This window comes from Trachypithecus francoisi, unplaced genomic scaffold (genome assembly GCF_009764315.1).
Source record: "Trachypithecus francoisi isolate TF-2019V2 unplaced genomic scaffold, Tfra_2.0 Lachesis_group13, whole genome shotgun sequence".
Taxonomy (NCBI): domain Eukaryota; kingdom Metazoa; phylum Chordata; class Mammalia; order Primates; family Cercopithecidae; genus Trachypithecus; species Trachypithecus francoisi.
In genome coordinates this window covers 22,701,790-22,728,389 of record NW_022681458.1, presented here as the reverse complement: position 1 = coordinate 22,728,389, position 26,600 = coordinate 22,701,790, and the positions used below count along the sequence as shown (strand labels likewise).

Sequence of the window (26,600 nt, the reverse complement as noted above, 5' to 3'; positions counted from 1 at the left end):
AGAAGGGAGTTCACCATGTTGGCCAGGCTGGTCTCGAACTCCTGATCTCAAGTGATCCACTCACCTAGGTCTCTCAAAGAGCTGAGATTACAGGCATGAGCCACTGCACCCCGCCAAAAAGATTTTTTTGAATTAGCCACCCATGGCGGCAGGTACTTGTAGTCCCAGCTGCTCAGGATGCTGAGGAGGTAAGATACCTTGAGTCCTCAAGTCCAAGGGTACGGTGAGTTATGATCTTGTTACTGCACTCCAGCCTGGGCAACAGAGTGAGACCCTGTCTCTAAAACACAAAATAAAATAAAAAAGCTTTTTAAAAATAGTAACAATATTAAGAGGAAACCCATAATGCATGTGATTCTCACTATATCCCTATGAGGTGGTTTCTGTTACTATTCCCATATTACAGATGAGGAAGAGGTCAAGGCTTATGGCCAAACACTGGTTAGTGTCAGAGCCAGAATCTGGACTCAGAGAGTCTGGCTCCAGAGCCCATGTGCCAATCCACTCTCCTAAACAGATCAAATGTAACTCTCTGGAGGCAGATCCCAGAACAGAGAAGAATCACCTTCCTGCTTTAATATATCCAGAGTAGGCTTGGCTTTACACTGTCTTTCTCCTTCCCCGGTCACCCAGAAACTAGTGCATTGTTTCTTTCTTTTTTCTTTTTTTTTTTTTTTTTTTGAGATGGAGTTTGACTCTTGTTGCCCAGGCTGGAGTGCAATGATTCGATATCAGCTCACTGCAAACTTCACCTCCCGGGTTCAAGTGATTCTCCTGCCTCAGCCTCCCGAGTAGCTTAGCTGGGATTACAGGCATGCGCCACCATACCCAGCTAATTTTGTATTTTTTGTGGTGATGGTGTTTCTCCATGTTGGTCAGGCTGGTCTCAAACTCCCAATCTCAGGCGATCCTCCCGCCTCAGACTCCCAAAGTGCTGGGATTATAGACATGAGCCTCTGCACCCGGCCTCAGTGCATCGTTCCTTAGTGCATTGTCACTACTGGCAGCCTCACTGCTATGGCTTGCCTGGGTAGAAGAGGAGGGCATTGTGCTAAGGGAACACATCGCCTGACCTAGGAGAAATCAAGAATGGCTTCCTGGAGGAGGTCACGGCAGAACTGGATCCTGAAGGACAAGAAGTTATTCACCAGGCCAACGGTATAGAGGCTGTTTCAGGAAGAAGCGAATATGCAAAGGCCTAGAGGTGAGAGGGAGGGAGCACTGAGGGAAGGAGTCTGAGCTACTGCAAGGAACACAGGAGAAGATAGTGAAGAGTGTGGGAGCCCAACTAAAGCATTGCCTGCCGTCCCAGAGACTGAAAAACTCTGGAAGTGGGTTAGGCAAATGCCCAAATGCCTACCTGTATTTGTGGTGTTGTTTTTTGTCCCCTCCCACAAAAAGCCTTAATGAGAGCAGATAAGCTAAGAGCAATGCTACAGATGGAGTCCTACAAGAAGAGTCTAGGCCGGGCCAGGCGCGGTGGCTCATGCCTGTAATCCCAGGACTCTGGGAGGCCGAGGTGGGCGGATCACGAGGTCAGGAGATCGAGACCATCCTGGCTAACACAGTGAAACCCCCGTCTCTACTAAAAAAATACAAAAAATTAGCTGGGATGGTGGCAGGCGCCTGTAGTCCCAGCTACTTGGGAGGCTGAGGCAGGAGAATGGCGTGAACCCAGGAGGCGGAGCTTGCAGTGAGCCAAGATCACACCACTGCACTCCAGCCTGGGCGACAGAGCGAGACTCCATCTCAAAAAAAAAAAAAGAAAAAGAGTCTAGGCTGGGTGCACTGGCTCACACCTGTAATCCCAGCACTTTGTGAGGCCAAGGTGGGTGGATCACAAGGTCAGGAGTTCGAGACCAGCTTGGCCAACATGGTGAAACGCTGTCTCTACTAAAAATACAAAAATTAGCCAGGCGTGATGGGACACGCCTTTAATCCCAGCTACTTGAGATGCTGAGGCAGGAGAATCACTTGAATCCAGGAGGTGGAAGTTGCAGTGAGTCGAGATCACGCCATTGCACTCCAGCCTGGGTGACAAGAACAAGACTCAAAAAAGCAAAAAACACCAAAACACAAGAAAAGTCTAGCATTTTGACATCCAGCTAGACAAAATGAAAAGCCAGGGCTGGAGTGTCCCTGGAAGGTGCAGACCTAGCCTATTAAATCTGTCAGGCTCTTCCTTTAATAATCTGCTATTCCAACACCAGCATCTTAAAATCCGTTCTTGTTCAGTTGGATGGTTTTCCCATTTTGTTTTATGATATGCCATCTTGTGTCACTTAATGACAGGGATATGTTCTAAGGAATGTGTCATTAGGAGATTTTGCCATCATAGAGTGTTTACATACACAAACCTAGATGTTATAGCCTACTACACACCTAGGCCGTATGGTATACCCCACTGCTCCTAGGCTAAAAATGTGTATAGCATGCTTTTGTACTGAATACTCTAGGCAATTGTAACACAATGGTAAGTATTTGTGTATCTAAACATATCTAAGCATAGAAAAGGTACAGTGAAAATACATTAGCCGGCCTGGTGTGGTGGCTCACACCTGTAATCCCAGCACTTGGGGAGGCCGAAGTGGGCAGATCACAAGGTCAGGAGTTTGAGATCAACCTGACCAACGTGGTGAAACACCGTCTCTACTAAAAATACAAAACTTAGCCAGGAGTGGTGGCGCACAGCTGTAATCCCAGCTACTCGGAAGGCTGAGGCAGGAGAATTGCTTGAACCTGGGAGGCAAAGGTTGCAGTTAGCCCGCCTCAGCCTTCCATAGTGCTGGGATTATAGGTGTGAGCCACTGTGTCTGGCCCACATTTTTTTTGTTTGTTTGTTTTTAACTGTGATTTTTTTTTTTTTTTTTTTTTTTTTTTGAGGCGGAGTCTTGCTCTGTCGCCCGGACTGGAGTGCAGTGGCCGGATCTCAGCTCACTGCAAGCTCCGCCTCCTGGGTTTACGCCATTCTCCTGCCTCAGCCTCCCTAGTAGCTGGGACTACAAGCGCCTGCCACCTCGCCCGGCTAGTTTTTGTATTTTTAGTAGAGACGGGGTTCACCATGTTAGCCAGGATGGTCTCGATCTCCTGACCTCGTGATCCACCCGTCTCGGCCTCCCAAAGTGCTGGGATTACAGGCTTGAGCCACCGCGCCCGGCCCAACTGTGATTTTTGACTGTTGGTTTTTGGTTGTTTTTTGAGGGAGGTCTTGCTCTGTCACCCAGGCTGGGTACAGTGGTGCAATCACGGCTCACTGCAGTTTTCATCTCCCAGGCTCGTGCGCTCCTCCCACCACAGCCTCCAGAGTAGCTAGGACTACAGGCACATGCCACTATGCCCAGCTAGTCTTTGTATTTTTTGTGGAAATGGGGGTCTCATTCTGCTGCCCAGGCTGGTCTCAAACTCCTGGGCTCAAGCAATCTACCTGCCTTGGCCTCCCAAAGTTCTGGGATTATAGGCGAGAGCCACTGTAACTGGCTTTATGTACAGGTTTTTCTGTGAACATAAGTTTTAATTTCTCTGGGATAAATGCCCAGGAGTGTATTCTGTGGGATAGATGGACCATAGTTTGACTAACCATTCCTCTGTTGAAGGACATCTGGGTTGTTTCCAGTTTTGGCTATTATGAATAAAGATGCTATAAAAATTTGTACACAGATTTTCGTGTGAACATAAATCTTCATTTCTCTGGGAAATATGCCAAGGAATGCAATTGCGAAGTCGTATTGTAGTTGCATGTTTAGTTTTTAAGAAATTTACAGGGGCTGCATGTGGTGGCTCATTACTGTAATCCTGGCACTTTGAAAGGATGAAGTAGGAGGATCACTTGAGCCCAGGAGTTCAAGACCAGCCTGGGTAACATAGCAAGATCCTGTCTCTACAATATATAGGTAAGCTCAGTATGGTGGCAGATTCCTGTAGTCCCGGCTACTTGGGAGGCTGAAGTTGGAAGATCACTTGAGCCTGGGAGTTGGAGGTTGCAGTGAACTATGACTGTGCCACTGTACTCCAACCCAGACAATAGAACAAGACCCTGTCTCTAAAAAATACAATAAAATAATAATGAAAAATTAAATAAAAAATTTTAGGCCGGGCATGGTGGCTCACACCTGTAATCCCAGCACTTTGGGAGGCTGAGGTGGGCGGATCACCTGAGGTCAGGAATTCGAGACCAGCCCAGCCAATATGGTGAAACCCCATCTCTACTAAAAGTACAAAACTAGCCAAGCATGGTGGTGCACACCTGTAGTCCCAGCTACTCGGGAGGCTGAGGCAGGAGAATCGCTGGAACCCAGGAGGCAGAGGTTGCAGTGAGCGGAGATTATGCCATTGCACTCCAGCCTGGGCCATAGAGCAAGACTCTGTCTCGAAACAAAAAGCAAAAAAACAAAAAAACAAACAACAACAACAACAACAACAAAAAAAAACTTTTAAAATAAATTTACAAACTTTTTTCAGACTGACCACCATTTTACAATCTCACAAGCAACATATGAGTGATCTAGTTTCTCCATATCCTTGCTAACATTTGGTGTCATCACTATTTTTTATTTTAGCCATTCTGATAGTTGAATAGCAGAATCTTGTTATGATTTTAATTTGAAATTTTTTCTAACGGCTAATGATGTTGAAAATATTTCTGTGTGTTTATATGCCATTTGTACATCATCTCTGGTGAAATATCTGTTCATTATTTTTGCCTATTTCTCAGTACTCGTTGTGGGGGTTTTTTTTGTTTGTTTTTGGTTTTTTGTTTTTGAGATGGAGTCTCACTCTGTCACCCAGGTCACCCAGGCTGGAGTGCGGTGAGGCGATCTTGGCTCACTGCAACCTCCACCTCCCGGGTTCTAGCAATTCTCTTGCCTCAGCCTCCTCTGTAGCTGGGATTACAGGCCGTGCCGCCACGCCCAGCTGATTTTTTGTATTTTTAGTAGAGATGGGGTTTCGCCGTGTTAGCCAGGATGGTCTCGATTTCCTGACCTTGTGATACACCCGCTTTGTCCTCCCAAAGTGCTGGGATTACAGGCATGAGCCAGCACACTTAGCTGTTGTATTATTACATATTTTTTTTGAGATGGAGTCCCACTCTGTTGCCCAGGCTGGAGGGCGGTGGCGTGATCTCGGCTCACTGCAACCTCTTCCGCCCAGGTTCAAATGATTCTCTTGCCTCAGCCTCCCGAGTAGCTGGGATTACAGGTGCACGCCACCATGCCCAGCGAATTTTTTGTATCTTTAGTAGAGGCAGGGTTTCACCATCTTGGCCAGGCTGGTCTTGAACTCCTGACCTCGTGATCCACCCTCCCCGGCCTCCCAACATGCTAGCATTACAGGCGTGAGCCACGGCACCCAGCCTATTTTTTTTAACTACTGAGTTTTGTTGTTGTTGTTTGTTTGTTTGTTTGTTTGTTTTGAGACGGAGTCTCACTCTGTTGCCCAGACTGGAGTGCAGTGGCTCGATCTTGGATCACTGCAACCTCTGCCTCCTGGGTTCAAGCGATCCTTCAGCCTCAGCCTCCCAAGTAGCTGAGATTACAGGCATGCGCCAATCCACCTGGCTAATTTTTGTACTTTTAGTAGAGATGGGGTTTCGCCATGTTGGCCAGGCTAGTCTTGAACTCCTGACCTCAGGTGATACACACGCCTCGGCCTCCCAAAGTGCTGGGATTACAGGCATGAGCCAGCACACCCAGCCTAACTGTTGAGTTTTAAAAGATTGTTATATTTCTAGATACTAGACCTTTGTCAGATATGTAACTTGCAAATATGTCATCCAAGTTTATATCTTGTCTTTTCATCTTCATAGCAGAGTCTTTCACCAAGCAAAAGCTTCTAATTTTTTTTTTTTTTTGAGACCGAGTTTTACTCTTGCTGCCTGGGCTGGAGTTCTATGTCACCAGCTCGGTTCACTGCAACCTCCCCTCTCTTTGTATTGTTAGTAGAGATGGGGTTTCTTCATTTTGGTCAGGCTGGTCTTGAACTCCCGACCTCAGGTGATCTGCCCACATCAGCCTCCCAAAGTGCTGGGATTATACACATGAGCCACTGCCCCAGCCTTTACTTAGTTTTTAATTTTGATGAGGTCCAATTTATCAAATTTTCCCTTTATGGATCATGGTTTTCATATCAAGTCTATTAAGTCTTCTTCTAGCCCTAGATCCTAAATATTTTCCCTAGGTCTTTTCCTAAACATTCTATAGCTTTATATTTAGCTATATATGGAATTTTGAGTGAATTAGACTTCATGAACTATCACCCCACCCATGCAAGGTTTAGTATTCAGCAACAGCTCCAGACCCAAGGAGATGCCCTTGCAGATTTCTGTAACTCTTCACGTAGCTTCCTGCTCTCTGATACGTAGCCTAGGACCTCTGCTCTTAACTATTACACTATATTGCCTCTTAAGTTAGAGGTTGTGCAGCATATTAATCAATGGCTAATCAATTACACTTACTGAGTTCCTAACTATAGGAAAGATCCCACAAAATATGCAAAAAGGAAGACATCCCAGCCTCAACCCCAGTCATCCCCACAGGAGGCTAAAGCAGTGATTAGGAAATACGTGCAAACCCCTGAGGCAAGGGATGGTGACAGTACCGTGAGCAATAGGATTGCACAGTGAATGACAAACCACAATGCTGCTGTCTCCTCTCTGGACCCATCATTCATCCCTCCTCCCACACCTCTCTAGTTCCTCCAGCCTCTTCCATCAATGAGGAGCCAGAAAATTGACTTCCTCTCCCACCCTAGCCTCCCAAACTTCATCTAAGTTTTTGACTGGGTCAGGCACGGTGGCTCAAGCCTGTAATCCCAGCACTTTGGGAGGCCGAGGCAGGCAGATCACTTGAGCCCAGGAGTTTGAGACCAGCGTAGGCAACATGGCAAAAACCTGCCTCTACAAGAAATACAAAAATTAGCCAGGCTTGGTGGCATGCACCTGTGGTTCCAGCTACTCAGGAGGCTGAGCCTGGGAGTTCAAGGCTACCGTGAGCCATCATCCTGCCACTGCACTCCAGACTGGATGACAGAGTGAGACTCTGTCTCAAAAAAGAAAAAGAAAAGAAAACAAAAGAAAAGAAAAGAAAGGCTGGGCCGTAGCTCACGCCTGTAATCCCAGCACTTTGGAAGGCTGAGGTGGACGGATCATGAGGTCAGGAGTTTGAGACCAGCCTGGCCAAAGTGGTGAAACCCCGTCTCTACTAAAAAATACAAAAATTGGCTGGGTGTGGTTGGCGGGTGCCTGTAATCCCAGCTACTCAGGAGGCTGAGGCAGGAGAATTGCTTGAAGCCAAGAGGCAGAGGTTGCGGTGAGCCAAGGTTGCGCCATTGCACTCCAGCCTGGGTGACAGAGCAAGACTCCCTCTCAAGATAAATAAAAAATTGATACACACATACAAAAAGCAGCCAGGTATGGTGGCGCATGCCTGTAGTCCCAGCTATTCAGGAGGCTGAGGCAGGAGAATTGCTTAAATATGGAGGGCAGAGGTTGCAGTGAGCTGAGATTATGCCACTGCACTCCAGTCTGGGCGAAGAGTGAGACTCTCTCGAGAAAAAAAAAAAAAAAAAAAAGGCCAGCATGGTAGCTCACGCCTGTAATTCCAGCACTTTGGGAGGCCGAGGCGGGTGGATCACGAGGTCAGGAGATTGAGACCATCCTGGCTAACACGGTGAAACCCTGTCTCTACTAATAATACAAAAAATTGGCCGGGCGTGGTGGTGGTTGCCTGTAGTCCCAGCTACTCCGGAGGCTGAGGTAGGAGAATGGCGTGAACTCGGCAGGTAGAGCTTTTAGTGAGCCGAGACTGTGCCGCTGCACTCCAGCCTGGGCAACAGAGTGAGACTCTGTCTCAAAAAAAAAAAAAAAAAGAGTTTGAGGCTGCAGTGAACTGTGATGGCACCACTGCACTTCACACTTCACTCTAGCCTGGGTGACAGAGCGAGACCTTGTCTCTAAAAAAATCAAAAAAACAAAAAAAAAGGGAAGGGCGCAGAATAGAATAAACAACTCTGAGAGGGGACATGATCTGGTGACAATCTCAAGTAAATCAGTGGTTGAACCAGGACCAGATCCCAGTGCCCCATCTTCTGGGGACATCCTGGGCCTGAATCTTTAATTCATGTCCCTTCTGCAGTGCCTTTCCTCTGAGGCCCTCAAAGGGAAACTGAGGCCTTTGAGGACATGAAGACTCGCATTAGGCCAATGAGCCTTGGAACTCCAGATAGAAGAGGAGAAGAAAGACCTGACTCTGTGTGGATGTGTGTGTGTGTGTGTGTGTGTGTGTGTGCATGTGTGTGTGTGTGTGGCAGAGGGGGGTGTGGTCGTGGGGTATTGCCATGAACACACAAGGGGCAAGAAGCGTCTGAAATCAGAGCTAACTTGGGAGGCACAGAACACAGGGTGCCTGGAAGGGAAACATGTATTGTAGGGCACAGGGCAGGCTGGGAGGGGAACAAAGGTCCACTCCATGGGTAACCAGACCCTTCCGCCAGGGCTGGCCACTTCTGCCTTTGGAAAATGTTTCACAACGCCCCATGTTATGTGTGTGCGTGAATCGGCCGATGCGAAGCGAATGTTGATGTAAGAGGCAGGGTGCTCAGCTGCGGATGGGTAACAGGGCGTGGGCTCGCACACTCACTTGCACCAGTGCCCAGAGACGGGGTGCAGGCTGAGGAGCTGCCCAGAGCACTGCTCACACTCCCAGAGTACCTGAATTCGGCATTCCAATGACAGGTGAGTAGTGGCCCCTGGGGACAGAGCCTGACTGGGGGGTAGAGTGGAGGAGGTCACTAGGCTGGTGGAGACTTAAGGAAGCAAGAAAGCCCTTGGTCCCCTGTGGAAGCCTCTGGTCTCCCGTGAGAGTCCTGGTCTAGAACACAGTTCTGAACATCAGACTCAATCTCACTGGGGTGGGGTCCTTCACACCCCTAAGGGGTCTACTTTTCCTTTGTCTGAAGTCTGTGGATCAAAGCCCCTGGAGCTTTCTGGGCTGCCGGAGAAGGTGAGGGGTCCGGCCAAGGGGCAGACATGTGGCCTGAGCTTGCCCTTCTTCGAGCCTAGGGTCTCTCTGCATTGTCTGTGGCAGGAGATCTGCCTCTGGGCATCTATCCTCACATGAGAGGACAGTAATTCTGAAGCTGCCGCGTCCCACACATCTGGAATGTTTGGTTGAGAGGTGGAGGTGATGGACCCAAGACGGAGGCCAGGGACCTTAGTTTCTCCACTTTTCTGGGAGAAGGAAGCAAGGGACCAGGTGGGCTTAACTCTGGGCCACCAGAAAGAGGCAGGACACTCACCATGCTTCATGTGCCCCAACAGATGACAAGGGTCCCCAAAGGCTGAGCAGGTCCAGCTATGGCTCCATCTCCAGCCCGACCAGCCCAGGGCCACAGCAAGTGCCTCCCAGGGAGACCTACCTGAGTGAGAAGATCCCCATCCCAGACACAAAACCGGTGGGATGCTGGAAACTTCCTGGGGGCTTGCAAGATTGACAGGATCCTATGGGATCCCATGGGCTGGAGAATGGGGTCTCCTTATGATCATGGATGACAAGTCCCTTCCAAGTTTGAGCAGCAGTGGTGAACAGTGGCAACTGCCCCTTCCTGCTTCTGTCCCCAGTGCTTAGCTGGGGTGCTTCAGGATTTGTCTAAAATTTCTCAATTAATCTCAGCTTTCCTATGAAGGAAAAGAGGCCTGGGGGGAATTAGGATTGGAGCCTTGAGGACATGTTTTAGCATTTAGGAAAGGGCATAGGGAGAAGTGAAGGAGGCTGCAGGCTGGCATCTAGCATCTAGGATGTTGTCACCTGCATTTCCAGTATCTTCTCTTTTTTTGGAGATGGAGTCTTGCTCTGTAGCCCAGGCTGGAGTGCAGTGGCACGATCTCAGCTAACTGCAACCTCTGCCTCCCGAGTTTAAGCGATTCTCCTGCCTCAGCCTCCTGAGTAGCTGGGATTACAGGCATGCACCACCATGCCAGGCTAATTTTTGTATTTTTAGTAGAGACAGGTTTTCACCATGTTGGCCAGGCTGGTCTCAAACTCCTGAGTTCAAGTAATCCGCCCACCTTGGCCTTCCAAAGTGCTGGGATTACAGACGCTAACCACTGCTCCCAGCCTCCAATATCTTTAGCAGATTTCTAAGCCGATAGGCCATGCCCTGGAACGGGGTGGGGGATCATAGCCTCAGTGGACCACAGAGAGGAGGCCCTGTGGTCGGAAAAGGAGCTGGGGAGGGAGGAGCTGGGTCAGGGAGGCTTGGCCCCCTCACCCTCTTAGACAGCCCCCTGTGGGGTCTCTGAGGACCTGACAAGTCAGGGCTTAAGAGGGGCAGGCAGTTCAGGTGCAAGCCGGCTGCTGAGCTTAGCAGATCCTGAAAGCAGATCCTCTGTGACTCATCAGAGCATGCTGCTTTCTCCACCCATGCCCTCCCCATCCCCTGGGTGGCAGACCCAGGAACGGGCCATGGAGGGCAGGGCTAGGCTGACGGGCCTGTTGGGGCTCCTCTAGGGGATGGCCAAGGTGAGCTGCCACCATCCCTATACCCAAGACCCCCTCACTCTACTCCTCCCACTCCCCACAGGGCACCTTCAGCCTGCGGAAGCTATGGGCCCCCCTCACTCTACTCCTCCCACCCCCAACAGGGCACCTTCAGCCTGCGGAAGCTATGGGCCTTCACTGGTCCTGGTTTCCTCATGAGCATTGCTTTCCTGGACCCAGGAAACATCGAGTCAGATCTTCAGGCTGGCGCCGTGGCGGGATTCAAAGTAACTAAGTCGGGACCTGAGTGGGGACACGTTCGAGAGGGAGGTGACCAGGCTAAGTGTTGAAGGCCCCTGCTGGCCGTGTTTCTCCAGTGTGGCCTGGGAGCTGGTGTTAAGTTCAAATGGGTCCGAAAAGGGTCCCCAGGGCAACCCTGCCAGAAGGTGGGGCATTTGCGTGGGGGGTAGGGGACTGGACTCCTCTCTTTAAAAAAAACAAAAACAAAAAAAACCTATTTACTTATTTAATTTTACTTTTTTGAGATGAAGTCTCACTCTGTCGCCCAGGCTAGAGTGCAGTGGCACAATCTTGGCTCACTGCAACCTCTGCCTCCTGGGTTCAAGTGATTCTCCTGCCTCAGCCTCCCAAGTAGTGCCCGCCACCATGCCTGGCTAATTTTTGTATTTTTAGTAGAGACGGGGTTTCACTATGTGGGCCAGACTGGTCTTGAACTCCTGACCTCAAGTGATCCACCCATCTCGCAAAGTGCTGGGATTACAGGTGTGAGTCACCTCGCCTGGCGTAATTTATTTGTTTATTTAGAGATGGGGTCTCACTATGTTGCTCAGGCTGGTCTTGAACTCCTGACTCAAGCAATCCTCCCACCTTAGCCTTTTAAAGTGCTGGGATTACAGGCGTGAACCACCAGCACCCTGCCAGGATGGGCCTCCATCTCTCCCCCTCCCCAGCGAGTGTCCTTGGTTGGAGGGTACCACGGACTCAGGGACTTTCTGAGGCTGGTCTCTCCCTGCCTCCTCACAGCTTCTCTGGGTGCTGCTCTGGGCCACGGTGTTGGGCTTGCTCTGCCAGCGACTGGCTGCACGTCTGGGCGTGGTGACAGGCAAGGACTTGGGTGAAGTCTGCCATCTCTACTACCCTAAGGTGAGCTTGGGGGGCCTGGACAGGGAGAACCACTGGCCCCAAACCCCAAACAGCCATTTCCAGCTTCCACGATCAAATAAACACATCATCTCACATGGGGCGTCCCAAGTCTATTTTTGTTGTTGTTGTTGTTGTTTGTTTGTTTTTCAGTCGGAGTCTTGCTCCGTCGCCCAGTCAGGAGTGCAGTGATGGGATCTCAACTCACTGCAACCTCTCCCTCCCAGGTTCAAGCGATTCTCCTGCCTCAGCCTCTCGAGTAGCTGGGATTACAGGCACCCACCACCATGATCGGCTAATTTTTGCATTTTTAGTAGAGACGGGGTTTCACCATGTTGGCCAGGCTGGTCTCAAACTCCTGACCTCAGATGATCCACCCACCCCAGTCTCCCAAAGTGCTGGGATTACAGGCATGAGCCACCGCACCTGGCCCCAATTCCATTTGATAGATGAAAAGACTGAGGCTCAAACTGATAGCACACAGTCTAGAGGGACATGAGAGGCATGCCATTTCATAGAAGGGGCAATTAAAATTTGGGAAAGTGACTTGCCCAAGACAAAAAATGGGAGGCATCAGCTCAGGAATGGTCATTGGCTGGGGTGGACCCTAGGGACTTGGCTGTTGTGAGTGTCCAGTTTGGAAAACAGAAATTATAGCACTAGACATTTCAAAGGTATTGAATGCAGGGATCAAAAGGTTTGGGAGGGCTTGGGGGGCAAGGGGAGAGGGTGTGGTGCTCTCTCAGAAAGATCAGAAAGCTGCTACACCCCTGGCACAAGCCCCAGAGCCATCCTTTGCTGCTGAGCTCCTGGAAGCATTATTGACGCTGATGAAATGGCCACTAGTGCTGCCAGAGCCCAGGTTGCCTGGTGCCACTGCCAGAAATACCACAAGAAGCAGGGGGAAAAGTGGTTTATCTCAGCCAGGGGAGGTGGCTCACGCCTGTAATCCCAGCACTTTGGGAGGCCGAGGCGGGTGGATCATCTGAGGTCGGGAGTTCGAGACCAGCCTGACCAACATGGAGAAATCCTGTCTCTACTAAAAATACAAAACTAGCCGGGCATGGTGATGCATGCCTGTAATCCCAGCTACTCGGGAGGCTGAGGCAAGAGAATCACTTGAACCTGGGAGGGAGAGGGTGTGGTGAGCTGAGACCGTGCCATTGCACTCGAGGCTGGGCAACAAGAGCGAAATTCCATCTCAAAAAGAAAAAAAAAAAAGTTTATCTCTGCCTTTCCATCTCCTGTAAGCTCTTCCTACATAATATAGGAAGCCAATTGGCAAGACTGTCTTGTAAATGTAGTCTGAGACCACAGACAAATAACCGGCCCACCCCTAATGAAGGATTATCTCCTCCCCATAGGTGCCCCGCACACTCCTCTGGCTGACCATCGAACTGGCCATTGTGGGCTCCGACATGCAGGAAGTCATCGGCACGGCCATTGCATTCAATCTGCTCTCAGCTGGACGGTACTGCCCCAGTGTACCCCAAATCTTCAGGCCAGGCCGAGAACAGCTGCTGCTACTTCCCGTCCCCCACCTCAACGAGTCCGTCCCAGAGTTTATTTTATCCTGCTGTCCCCTCTGAAGCAGGGCTGCTGCCCTATTTTCCAGAATGTAAAGTGATTTGTCTAAAGTAACACAGATGTGAGTCATGCAGGACTTTGGGATTGCAGCCCCAAACTCCCTGCTGCGCCGGGTGCCAGGTCTCTCCTCTAGCTCTGCCCAGCCTCGACTGTTCTATGCCACACTCCCACTCCCCTTGCCCTAGCTGTCTGGGGGCACTTAGGGTCCTGCTCCCAGGAGGCCAGATTCCTGTCTCCAGCCCTGAGGCTACGTAGGAGTTACAGACCCCTGGACCAGGCTGGGCTGACCCGGGTCACTCTGGTTTCAGAATCCCACTCTGGGGTGGCGTCCTCATCACCATCGTGGACACCTTCTTCTTCCTCTTCCTCGATAACTATGGTGGGTGCACACCCCATCTCATAGGGCAGTGGTGGTGGTGAGGGTGCTGTACTGGGAGAAGGGCTCTGACATCGAACTGCCTGAGCGCACCTGAGCTCCCGCACTCTCCCTGGGTGGCCTCTAGCAAGTTACTTGGACATCCCTTTCTTCACCTGTAACATGGGGAAATAACAGCACAGACATCAGGGGGTGTTTGTGAAGACTGAGTGAGGTAACAAATGTTAAGTACTTGGCACTGTGCCTGGAAGCGCTCGTAGTATTAGCCATTACGAATTGTTGCTGTTACAGATTTTTTTCGTTGGTTTGTTTGTTCTGCTGTGTAGGGTTGCGGAAGCTGGAAGCTTTTTTTGGACTCCTTATAACGATTATGGCCTTGACCTTTGGCTACGAGGTAGGAAGCCAGTGCTGCAACCCCCCTGCGGACCCCCCCAAGATTATTCCTCTCCCTTCCCTCTGGCCGCTAGCTGCGTGGGGGTGGGGTGGGATGGAGGCTGAGAAATGGTGACCGCGGCGTGGTTGCGAGGGGCGGGGCTTGTCCTGACCAGGCTCCTCCCTGCAGTATGTGGTGGCGCGTCCTGAGCAGGGAGCGCTTCTTCGGGGCCTGCTCCTGCCCTCGTGCCCGGGCTGCGGCCACCCCGAGCTGCTGCAGGCGGTGGGCATTGTTGGCGCCATCATCATGCCCCACAACATCTACCTGCACTCGGCCCTGGTCAAGGTGAGCAGCGGGGAGGGCAAAAGAGACCCCCACTCAGTCGGAGCCATGCTGGTCCCGCCTCCAAGCCTGGAGCCCCTCCCCTCTGGCTCCTTCCGTCAGGATTTTCGAAGCCTGTAATAATTGAGGATCAGGCGGGACGCGGTGGCTCACGCCTGTAATCCCAGCACTTTGGGAGGCCAAGGCGGGCGGATCACGAGGTCAAGCGATCGAGACCATCCTGGCCAACATGGCGAAACCCCGTCTCTACTAAAAATACAAAAACTAGCTGGGCCTGGTGGCGCGCGCCTGTAGTCCCAGCTACTCGGGAGGCTGACGCAGGAGAATCGCTTGAACCGGGAGGCAGAGGTTGCGGTGAGCCGAGATCGCGCCACTGCACCGCCACTGCACCTCTCCAACCTGGCAACAGCGAGACTGTCTCAAAAAAAAAAAAAAAAAAAGTGTCTACTGTGCGCTGGGAGAAACAGACAGTCAAGGCCCCTGCCCTTCTAGAGTTTCCGTGCTAGTGGGGCAGACGGACGACAAGCAAGTAAACAAACAAAGGAAAGAATTATAGGCCGGGCGCGGTGTTTCAGCCTGTAATCCCAGCACTTCGGGAGGCCGAGGCGGGCGGATCACGAGGTCAGGAGTTTGAGACCAGCCTGGCCAACATGGTGAAATCCTGTCTCTACTAAAAATAGAAAAAATTAGCCGGGAGTGGCGGCGCCTGCCTGTAATCCCAGCTACTCGGGAGGCTGAGGCAGGAGAATTGCTTGAAGCCAGTAGGCGGAAGTTGCAGTGAGGGGAGATCGTGCCATTGCACTCCAGCCTGAGTGACAGAGCAAGACTCCCATCTCAAAAAAAAAAAAAAAAAAAAAAAGAAAGAAAGAAAAGAAAAGAAAAAAAAGAAAAAGAACTGTAGAGCTGGGTGAGGTGGCTGACGTCTGTAATCCCAACACTTTGGGAAGCAGGTGGATCGCTTGAGCCCAGGAGTTTGAGATCAGCCTGGGCAACATGGTGAAACCCTGTCTCTACCAACAAAAAATAAAAAATAAATAAAATAAATTAGTTGGGTGTTGTGCACACCTGTAGTCCTAGTTAGTCAGGAGGGTGAGGCTTGAGTCCCAGAGGTCGAGGCTGCAGTGAGCTGAGATCTCACCACTGCACTTCAACCTGAGTGACACAGCGAGACCCTCTAAAAATAATAATAATAATAATTGTGAAAGGGACTCTGAAGTAAACAAAACAGAGAAATACGATAGAGAATGACTGAAAGTTGGGGAAGCAGATCAGGGAAAAGATATTACAAGCAGAGGGAGAGCAAGTGCAAAGGCCATGGGCAGAAATGAACAAGGCTTGGGTCCCTAACAGCCTAACAGTGGCTCACACCTGTAATCTCAGCACTTGAGGAGGCCAAGACAGGAGAATGCTTGAGCCCAGGAGTTCAAGACTAGCCTCAGCAAGACCCTGTCTCTACAGAAAATTAAAAAATTAGCGGGTTGTGGTGATGTGTGTCTGTGGTCCCAGCTACTCAGGAGGCTGGGGCAGGAGGTTCACTTGGGCCCATGAGTTGGAGAATGCAGTGAGCCATGCATTGCACCACGGCACTCCAGCCTGGGTGACAGAACAAGACCTGTCTCTAAAAAATAAAATAAAGTAAGCTGGACATGTCTGAGGATGGAAAAAGGTGAGTGAAGGAGCATGTCAGGACCTGAGGTAGCCAGGGACCTCAAAGGCCAGCCTTGCTTCACCCACGAAGTGGCTCGCAGTGGTTAGGCCTCTGTGGCAAGAACAGAGATGTAGGAGTCCATCGGCTGACCACGCAGGGGACTTGAGAAGGTACTGGGCTTTGGGGAGAACATAGAAGTGTGAGGGTGGGAGACACTGTGGTGACTCTGAGGGACTTTGGCACTTCCCTCTCCCTTTGACCTTTGTAGTCTCGAGAGATAGACCGAGCCCGCCGAGTGGACATCAGAGAAGCCAACATGTACTTCCTGATAGAGGCCACCATCGCCCTGTCTGTCTCCTTTATCATCAACCTCTTTGTCATGGCTGTCTTTGGGCAGGCCTTCTACCAGCAAACCAACCAGGCTGCGGTGAGACACACTTTCCCCTGAACCTGAGGCCACACGTGTACTTATGTCCTGTAAGCCTTGCTGAGGACCCTAGGCAATGCAGCTGAGCCCTTCTGAGTCTCTGCCCTGATAATCTTCCCCGTTGGCAGATATCATTCATTCAGCAAATAATAATCGAGCATTTGTTTGTTTGTTTGTTTGTTTTTGAGACGGAGCCTTGCACTGTTGCCCAGGCTGGAGTGCAGTGGCGCGATCTCGGCTTACTGCAAGCTTCGCCTCCTGGGTTCACACCATTCTCCTGCTTCAGCCTCTCAAGTAGCTGAGACTACAGACGCCCACCACCATGCCCAGCTGATTTTTTGTACTTTTAGTAGAGACGGGGTTTCGCCGTGTTAGCCAGGATGGTCTCGATCCCCTGACCTTGTGATCTGCCTGCCTTGTCCTCCCGAAGTGCTGGGATTACAGGTGTGAGCCACCATGCCCGGCTGAGCATTTGTTATGTACCAAGCACATCCTAGACTCTGGGGATACAGCAGTCAATGCTACAAAGACCCAGTTCTCTGCAGCTTAAATGGGGAGCGAGATGAGCAGACAGGAATGAATCCCGAAGGGTAGTGCAAAGTGGGAAGAAATAAAGGGGGTGAAGAAGCATAGTTGGGGGTATGGGAGTGGGGTCTGCATTAGCCCAGCTGGTCAGGAAAGGCTCTTAGAAGAGGTGACATTTGTGCTAATACTGGAAAAGGAGCTAGGCAATTCCTCCCTGACTCTCTGGGATCTGGGACCTGTGTCTGCCTCCCCTTCTGAGTAGATCTCAATCATGAGGCTCTAACAACTGCAGCCAGGGTTGGGGGCTTCCTGAATGCTAAGCCCTGTGGGTGTGGCCAGGCCTCCAAGGACCTGGGCACTGCCACTGCCTTGCTCTGTGACCTTGGGAGGTCACACTCCTCCCTGGGTCTCACTCTGTTCCTTGGTACAAGGAGGGAGATAAACATCAGGATTGCAAACCCTTGTCTTCAAGATCAGGCAGGTGCAGAGCTGTGAGAAGTGGACAGTGTGAGGAGGGCATAGCAGCCAGCTGTCTCTGTGCTGATGCCAGCACTTACGAACATAAAAGAAGCTGGAAACAGGCCGGGGGCGGTGGCTCATGCCTGCAATCCCAGCACTTTGGGAGGCCGAGGTGGACGGATCACCTGAGGTCGGGAGTTCAAGACCAGCCTGACCAATATGGAGAAACCCCATCTCTACTAAAAAAAAATACAAACTTAGCTGGCGTGGCGGCGCATGCCTGTAATCCCAGCTACTCAGGAGGCTGAGGCAGGAGAATCGCTTGAACCCAGGAGGCGGAGGTTGCGGTGACCTGAGATTGTGCCATTGCACTCCAGCCTGGGCAACAAGAGTGAGTCTATGTCTCAAAAAACAAAAACAAAAACAAAACAAACAAAAAAGAAGCTGGAAACTGGGTTCTCATGCCAGGCCTTCTCAATTTTAAATGTTGGCAACAAATCCACATTAAAGGAAAAAAAAAAACCCGCCGGGCGCGGTGGCTCATGCCTGTAATCCCAGCACTTTGGAAGGCTGAGGCAGGTGGCTCGCTTGAGCCTGGGAGTTCAAGACCAGCCTGGGCAACATGACAAGACCCCCATCGCTACAAAACATAAAAGCAAAACAAAACAAACCCGACTTATTTTGTTAGTCAAACAAAATATGTCTGGCCACATTCAGCCTTGGGCCACCAGTTTTGGAACCCTGGTCAAGGCTAGGCAGCCCAGTTTCCCAAGGCTAAGCGTGCTCTTCATATCTTCCTTCTACTGCCCTGGTACCCGCAGTTCAACATCTGTGCCAACAGCAGCCTCCACGACTACGCCAAGATCTTCCCCATGAACAACGCCACTGTGGCCGTGGACATCTACCAGGGGGTGAGCGAGGGTGGGCGGGGAGGGCGAGGCGCAGAGAGGCGCCCGCCCCGCCCACCGAGGGGCGGGGCCTAGGGCGGGGCCACCGGTCCGACCACACTCCGTCCCTGCAGGGCGTGATTCTGGGCTGCCTGTTCGGCCCCGCGGCCCTCTACATCTGGGCCATAGGTCTCCTGGCGGCCGGGCAGAGCTCCACCATGACGGGCACCTACGCGGGACAGTTCGTGATGGAGGTGGGGCAGGGGGCGGTCCCGGGTGGGCAAGGGGTCCAAGGACAGCAGGCACACTACTGGAGGCTAGGGCTCCGGGCCAGGCCTTGTAGGTCCTTTTTTTTTTCTTTTCTTTTCTTTTCTTCTTCTTCTTCTTCTTCTTTTTTTTTTTTTTTTTTTGTCGTTGTTGTTGAGACGGAGTCTCGCTCTTGTCTCCCAGGCTGGAGTGCAGTGGTGCGATCTCGGCTCACTGCAACCTCCCCCTCCTAGGTTCAAGCTTCTCCTGCCTCAGCCTCCCGAGTAGCTGGGATTTCAGGCACTTGTCACCACGCCTGGCTAATTTTTGTATTTTTAGTAGAGACAGAGTTTCACTGTGTTGGCCAGGCTGGTCGCAAGCTCTTGACCTCGTGATCGGCCCGCCTTGGCCTCCCAAAGTGCTGGGATTACAGGTGTGAGCCACTGAGCCTGGCCTTTTCTTTTTTTCTTTTCTTTTCTTTTTTTCTTTTTTTTTTCTTTTTTTGAGATAGGATCTCACTCTGTCACCCAGACTGGAGTGCAGTGGCTCAATCTAGGCTCACTGCAACCTCTGCCTCCCAGGCTCAAGCCATTCTCCTGCTCTCGTGCCTCAGCCTCCCGCATAGCTGGGATTATAGGCATGCACCACCACGCCCGGCTAATTTTTGTATTTTTAGTAGAGCCGGGGTTTCACCATGTTGGCCAAGCTGGTCTTGAACTCCTGACCTCAAATGATCCATCTGCCTCGGCTTCCCAAAGTACTGGGATTACACACGTGAGCCACTGCTCCAGGCCTTTTCTTTTCTTTCTTCCCCCTCCCCACTTCTTTCTTTCTTTCTTTTTTTTTTTTTTTTTGAGACGGAGTCTCGCTCTGTTGCCTGGGCTGGAGTGCAGTGGCCGGATCTCAGCTCACTGCAAGCTCCGTCTCCCGGGTTAACGCCATTCTGCTGCCTCAGCCTCCAGAGTAGCTGGGACTACAGGCGCCCGCCACCTCTCCGGGCTAGTTTTTTGTATTTTTTAGTAGAGACGGGTTTCACCTTGTTAGCCAGGATGGTCTCGATCTCCTGACCTCGTGATCCGCCCGTCTTGGCCTCCCAAAGTGCTGGGATTACAGGCTTGAGCCACCGCGCCCGGCATTTCTTTCTTTTTTGAGACAGGATTTCACTCTGTTGCTCAGGCTGGAGTGCAATGGCGCCATCACAGCTCGCTGCAGCCTCAACCTCAGCCTCCCAAGTCGCTGGGACCACAGGCTCATGCTACCACACCAGGCTAATTTTTAGAGTTATTTGTAGAGATGTGGTCTTCCTATGTTTCCCAGGCTGGTCTTGAACTCCTGGGCTCAAGTGATCTTCCCGCCTTGGCTTCCCAAAGTGCTGGGATTACAGACGTGAGCCACCCCACCCAGCTTTTGTTTCCTTCACGTAGCCCAGAGGGCAACACTATAAGCCCCATTTTACAGATGAGAAAACTGAGATCCCAACAGATGCAGCCAGAAGCTGCAGACCCAGGACTAACAGAAGCCTTTTCCCCCAAACTGTTTAGTCTTCAGCAGCCAGCTATGGGATGGGAGCCCCCCATTTCTCCCCACCCACCCCCTCTTGCCGCCTAGGGACAGAGCTGCCCCCAATTCAACAGTGGAAAAACAGAGCATGCCTCCAGGGATAAGTCAGTTGAGGGACTACAGAGGATCTCTCCTCTGGAATCCCCAGTCCTGTCTACTCCCCACCAAGGAGCTCACCCCCACCCCAGGGATTCCTCAGGCTGCGGTGGTCACGCTTCGCCCGCGTCCTCCTCACCCGCTCCTGTGCCATCCTGCCCACCGTGCTTGTGGCTGTCTTCCGGGACCTGAGCGACTTGTCGGGCCTCAATGATCTGCTCAACGTGCTGCAGAGCCTGCTGGTGAGATGCACGAAACCCACCAGCCCTGCCCGCTGCTGAGCTAAACGGGACCTCCAGCAACCCCCATGCTGAGCCTCGCCTGGGCCTGCCAGGCCCTGTCCTAGGCACACCTTGCCTACAAGGCTTCCATTGCCCCCACAGCCACCCTGGGGGCAGGAGGGTAGGAATCACCATTATCCCCCCCTCCCCCCGCCCCAGATGGTCTCCCTCTGTTACCCAGGCTGGAGTGCAGTGGTTCAATCATGGCTCACTGCAGCTTGCCCTCCCAGGCTCTAGCAACCTTCCCACCTCAGGCTCCTAAGTACCAGGGACTACAGGTGCACACCATCACACCCAGCTAATTTTTTTTTTTTTTTTTGAGATGGAGTTTCACTCTTGTTACCCAGGCTAGATTGCAGTGGTGAGATCTCGGCTCACTGCAACCTCTGCCTCCCAGGTTCAAGTGATTCTTCTGCCTCAGCCTCCTAAGTAACTGAGATTACAAGCGCCCACCATCACACCCAGCTAATTTTTTGTATTTTTAGTAGAGACAGGGTTTCATCATGTTGGCCAAGATGGTCTCAAACTCCTGACCTCAGATGATCCACCTGCCTCGACCTCACAAAGTGCAGGGATTACAGGTGCGAGCCACCGTGGCAGGTCTAATTTTTTTTTTTTTTTTTGAGACAGAGTCTTGCTCTGTCGCCCAGGCTGGAGTGCAGTGGCACGATCTCGGCTCACTGCAAGCTCCGCCTCCCAGGGTCATGCCATTCTCCTGCCTCAGCCTCCTGAGTAGCTGGGACTACAGGCTCCCGCCACCACGCCCGGCTAATTTTTTGTATTTTTTTTACTAGAGACGGGGTTTCACCGTGTTAGCCAGGATGGTCTTGATCTCCTGACCTTGTGATCCGCCCACCTTGGCCTCCCAAAGTGCTGGGATTACAGGCATGAGCCACCGCACCCGGCCTTTTTTTTTTTTTTTTTTTTTGAGACGGAGTCTCGCTCTGTCGCCCGGCCTGGAGTGCAGTGGCCGGATCTCAGCTCACTGCAAGCTCCGCCTCCCGGGTTCCCGCCATTCTCCTGCCTCAGCCTCCCAAGTAGCTGGGACTACAGGCGCCAGCCACCTCGCCCGGCTAGCTTTTTGTATTTTTTAGTAGAGACGGGGTTTCACCGTGTTAGCCAGGATGGTCTCAAACTCCTGACCTCGTGATCCGCCCGTCTCGGCCTCCCAAAGTGCTGGGATTACAGGCTTGAGCCACCGCGCCCGGCCTTTTTTTTTTTTAAGTAGAGACAAAAGCTCATTATGTATGTTGCCCAGGCTCATTATCCCATTTTACAGATGGGAAAACTGATGCACGCAGTTAAGTTACTGGTGGCAGAGCTGGGATTCAAACCGAAGCAACCTGATGCCAGAGCCCCCAAACACTTTCTCCTGCCTTGGAGTCCACAACCTGAGAAGGCAGGAGACGGGGAAGTAGGCTCATTGTGGTTAGGGCAGTTGAGCTTACACCCACCCAGAGGGTGACAAGCCACGCCCATCTTGTCCCCACCCTTGCCATATTCTGAGGCAGGATTCCTCAGCCTAGGCTCCTGCTGCTCTCCCCAGCTCCCATTCGCTGTGCTGCCCATCCTCACATTCACCAGCATGCCCGCCCTCATGCAGGAGTTTGCCAATGGCCCGTGAGTACCCCCCTTCCCAAGTGCTGGATTGCATCACCACATTTCATCCTCATAGCCACCCAGAGGTACGAGCTACAATTCTCCCCATTATGCCAGTGAAGCCACAGAGGCTCAGAGAGGCTAAGGAACTTGCCCAGGGTCACACAGCTAGCAAGTTGGGGAACCAAGATTGGAATCCAGGGCAGAGGGCTGTTTCTAGAGCCTGAGCTCCTCACTCTCACCTCAGACTCAGCTCTTGCCAAATCCCGCCAGTGTGTAGCCTGGAGGGCCCAGGAGGCAGGAGGTGGGGAGGGGGTCTGTCTGCTCCAGGTCCCACAGCCCAGAGAAGCGGTCTTTGTGTATCCACTTCCACCTCCAGTGTGGGCACTGGGAGATGAAGAGGAGTAGATGCAGGTGGTCCAGTTGCAGCCAGCCAGTCCTGAGCTTCTCTCGTGTCCCCCAGGCTGAGCAAGGCCGTCACCTCCTGCATCATGGCGCTAGTCTGCGCCATCAACCTCTACTTCGTGGTCAGCTACCTGCCCAGCCTGCCCCACCCTGCCTACTTCGGCCTTGCAGCCCTGCTGGCCGCAGCCTACCTGGGTCTCAGCACCTACCTGGTACAGTAGAGCCAGGGGATGCCTTGGGAATGGGTGAGGCAAGGACGGGAGGCAACCAATGGGGAGGGTCTGTGGGGACACATTGGGCCTTCCCCAGAGGTCTTGGCCTCTCCCCAACTCATGGTCGCCCCTCCCCCAGGTCTGGACCTGTTGCCTTGCCCACGGAGCCACCTTTCTGGCCCACAGCTCCCACCACCACTTCCTGTATGGGCTCCTTGAAGAGGACCAGAAAGGGGAGACCTCTGGCTAGGCCCACACCCGGGGCCTGGCTGGGAGTGGATGCATGGCGTGACTGGCCTGCTGGATGTGGAGGAGGCGCATGCAGGGAGCAGGATGGAGTGGGACAGTTCCTGAGACCTGCCAACCTGGGGGCTTTAGGGATCTGCTGTTTCCTAGCACAGCCATGTGATTAACCTCTGGGTCTCAGTGTCCTCATCTGTAAAATGGAGATACCACCACCTTTGCTGTGGAGGTTGAGCACTTTAACACAGTGCCTGGCACTGGGGACAAAAACAAACAAAACAAACAAAAAACATTTCAAAAGGTATTTATTGAGCACCTTCAGTTGTGACCTGCCAGCCCAAGGACGGGTGGGGTAAGGGCTTGGGGATTTGGGCGAGACACAGGCTCCAAACTGGAGCTTGAAATAGTGTCTGATGAATGTTTGTTTGTTTGTTTGTTTGAGACAGGGAAAGGGTCTCCCTCTGTGTCCCAGGCTGGAGTGCAGTGGCGCAATGTTGACTCATTGCAACCTCCGCCTTCTAGGTTCAATTGATTCTCGTGCTTCAGCCCCGGGAGTGGTGCGCACCACCACGCCCAGCTAATTTTTGTATTTTTAGTAGAGACGGGGTTTGCCATGCTGGCCAGACTGGTCTGGAACTGCTGGATTCAAGTGATCCCGCCCACCTCCGCCTCCCAAAGTGCTGGGAATTAGAGGCGTGAGCCACCGCACCCGGCCTGATTAAAGTTACATAAATACTAGTTCCCTTCTCGTCCAAAGGAGCAGGGAATGGGAAGCGGGAAGGCACGAAGTCTCTAAAGCATCCAGAAGACCCGTATGCCAGGGTCTGGTCCGCTCCTATTCGCCGCAGCCTTTCTGTTCCGCCTGCAACCCATTTTCCAGACAGTAAAACGGAGGCGCGCTTCTTTCTCCGTCAGGCACCAGGTCACAAGGAACCCAAGAGCCCGTGCCTCTGAGGCCCAAGTTATTTGCTGTTTCCTCAGGGGACCCGGCGGCCGCGACTCCCACGCCGCGCCGTTATCGCTCCCTCTCCGCTGACTGCTCCCCCTAGGGGCAGAGACGGTCCCGACGCCGGCCCTCCCGCCCCCTCCCCGCCAGGCGGAACGACGGGGGAAGGTTGGCGCTCGGGGCTCGCGCCCTGGGGGGGCCCCAGAATCCTCTGGGGAGAGTGGGTCGGGGGAAGCTGTGTGGGCGGGGAGCCCCCTCTGCCTTAGGGAGCGACTGAGCACCCCTTCGCCCCATTCAGGGGCTGCACTTTACAGACGCTCCCTAGGCTGTTTCTAGGCTCCCCCAAGTCCCTCCTCCAGCCGCCTCGGGTCCCTCGGACCCCAGCCCAGGACCTGCGGAGAGCCGCAGCTAGGAGAGACCAACGGGCCTTTCCCCAGAGTTGAACCTGGGCCGGGTGTTGCACCTGAAAGAACCCCCGATTTCCCGGGGACCCAGCAGGGCGGGCGGCCTGGCTCCGCGCTCAGGTCCGGACGCTTGTTTATGAGAAGAATTTCCTCTTTCTTAAAAGGGCAACGATGCGAGTGGGTCCCTCAGGGAGAGAAGGGATGGGACTGGTCTTGTGCGACCTGGGCAAATGCTGCAGAGGGTACATGGGCAAGAGGGCCGCCCGCCTCCTCTAGGGTTGGCACTGGAGATGAGTCCATGCCAGCTGAAAAAGATAGATGGGGGGCGTGTAGCGAAGAAAGGCATCTCCCAGATCCTTTAGCCTCCTGGAAGTGCCCCATTTGTACCCCCTACACACCCCTCTCGTGAATTCACTTGGCATTGCCAGTCCTGTGCCAGGCCCTGTTACAAGTGGGGGAGGGAGGCAAAGTTCCGAATTAAAGATGTCAGCTCTCAAGGGCCCCACACTCCAGTGGCGGGAGACAGCTGTGCAAACAAGTCTCTGTGGCAGGATGCGGTGAAGGGCGCTGCCCCTGAGGCCGGCCTGGGAAGGGGACTGAATCTTGCTGAAAGGGGGTCAGGGGTAGGGGGGAGTGCTGACAGGACAGTCCAGGAGGAATGAGAGTGCCAGGAGCATGGGGGCACGTCTGTGCACATCTGCCAAGACATGAAGCCTTCTGGGGACGTCTTAGATCTTGGGCAGGACTGGGGGGACGGCAGAGGAATGGGTAGGTTGGTCAAGAAGACACGGCGGGTCGGCTAAGGGGCTACCCAGGGCCTGGGCAAAGGGCTAGTGATGAGGTCGCGCCAAGGTCAGTCGTTTGGAGACTGGAAGGCGTCTACTTAGAGCTGCCCCCATTCCAACCATTGTAGCTCTGGTTCTCCCAGCCCGGGCTCAAATCGACCCTCCAGGAAGAGGGGTGCAGAGTTGCTCTTCTGGAAGCTCCCTTTGCATTCGGCACTCCCCAGGAGCCTGCTCAGCGCACCCCGACTTTCTGCACCGCTCCCCCCATCCCCCTGGGATGGGCTTTTACCAGCCCCGTTTGGCAGATGGGGAAGCTGAGGGGCTGGGTTGGGAGAGACGCTTCCAAATCCACAGGTGCCAGACAGCATCTTGCTGAATCCCGTTCCTGCCCCTCCCCGTTTCTGATTTGTGGCCCCCATGATTTTATTTTTCCTGGGGTGCGAATCGATAAAACAGACAAAAATTAAGAGGCCATAAAGCGAGCTCTACCTGTAGAGATAGAGAGCAGCTGGGTGTAGACAACCCCCCGAGTGAGGACACCCGAAGGACCCCCTCCCCCCACGCAATCCTGGCCTCTCGAGTCACTCCGTAACTACCTGCCCCGAGGCGTGGGGAGAGAAGTCCAGGGCTCCAGGCAGAAGGCGCGGCTGCCTCTGCTGCCTTGGGAGCATGGGAGGAGGAGTTAGGGCTCCCTGGGAAAAGACCGGCACGGGCAATGACTTGAAGTGGCGATAGGTTGGGGTGGAGGAGGTGGGGCATTCTTGAGGAATCCCGTGAGCTCAGGATGGCCCGTCTGGGAATGGTGGGTAGGGGGACAGCCGGCCAGGTTCCAGCCCCCTTCACAGAGGGAGAGGAAGGCGCGCCACCCAACCCAGGCCAAGGGCGAGGCCACGACTCCATTCGGTCCCTCGCCACACGCTTCCTTTTGGGGTCATGAGGGCCCCGCATCCGGAGATAAAGCTGAGGCCCCACCCAGGGGGCCGGACCGCAGGGGAGACAGATGTCCCGCTCCCAGGCTGGAATACCGCCTTTGCCCTCGCCGGTAGACCTGGGGAACGTCGCTTCCTTTCTTGAAGCTCAGTTTCCTCATCTGTGAAATGGGATAAGGAGGCCGTTCTAAGGGGTAAATGAGGTTAGGGGGCGCAGCCAGAGCAGGCCTGGGAGAGCGCCAGCAGCGCGTGGCGATCACGATGAAGCGCAATGGTGGCCGCCCCGTGGGCTCTCCAGGAGCAGGAGGAGGGCCGGGGGAACCAGCCCGGGGACCGGGGTATCAGTTCCCGACAGTCCCCTCCCGCCCCCTGCTCCCAGCCTCAGGGCACGAAGTCGCCGCGCTTAATGGCAGGCGCCGCTCCCCTCCCTTCCCCTCCCGGCCCCCGCGCGGGGCCTCCCCTCCCCGGCTCCCCCTCGGCAGGGCCTGGCGGACGTGCGCCGCGTCGCACTCGGAGGCCGAACGGGACAGGACGCGCCCGCCCCGCCCCGCCCCGCCACGGAGGCCCGCGGGAGAAGGGGGAGGGGAGGAAGTGCCGAGGCGTGTTTGTCCGGCTTGGCGTTATTAGTTTTAAAATG

General features: G+C 53.1%; 1 protein-coding gene and 1 long non-coding RNA gene across 10 annotated transcripts; one reads left to right on the top strand and one right to left on the bottom strand.

Moving 5' to 3' along the window:
• The first annotated feature begins 8,115 nt into the window (after positions 1-8,115).
• On the top strand, positions 8,116-24,746 carry SLC11A1 (solute carrier family 11 member 1). Of its 9 annotated transcripts, none has more exons than XM_033230263.1 (15): positions 8,116-8,728; positions 9,314-9,447; positions 10,637-10,759; positions 11,517-11,636; positions 12,998-13,104; positions 13,529-13,599; positions 13,923-13,990; positions 14,159-14,314; positions 16,228-16,386; positions 18,192-18,281; positions 18,392-18,511; positions 20,252-20,401; positions 21,987-22,060; positions 22,503-22,656; positions 22,796-24,746. In XM_033230263.1, exons 1-15 carry the CDS (start codon positions 8,722-8,724, stop codon positions 22,904-22,906), a joined length of 1,644 nt encoding a protein of 547 aa, XP_033086154.1. In that variant the 5' UTR covers positions 8,116-8,721; the 3' UTR covers positions 22,907-24,746. The 9 variants fall into 9 exon arrangements, 7 of the variants coding, with proteins under 7 accessions (XP_033086154.1, XP_033086153.1, XP_033086157.1 ...); XM_033230262.1 differs by having other exon boundaries at positions 9,314-9,476; positions 10,576-10,759; positions 22,796-23,637; XR_004441568.1 differs by lacking the exon at positions 22,796-24,746 and having other exon boundaries at positions 9,314-9,476; positions 10,576-10,759; positions 21,987-22,125; positions 22,503-22,642.
• LOC117094529 lies at positions 23,188-26,389 on the bottom strand. Its single transcript, XR_004441570.1, has 2 exons — positions 25,631-26,389; positions 23,188-25,523 (listed from the first exon to the last, which is right to left on the bottom strand). It is a non-coding gene; the product is annotated as an uncharacterized LOC117094529 (long non-coding RNA).
• Between the last annotated feature and the right edge of the window lie 211 nt (positions 26,390-26,600).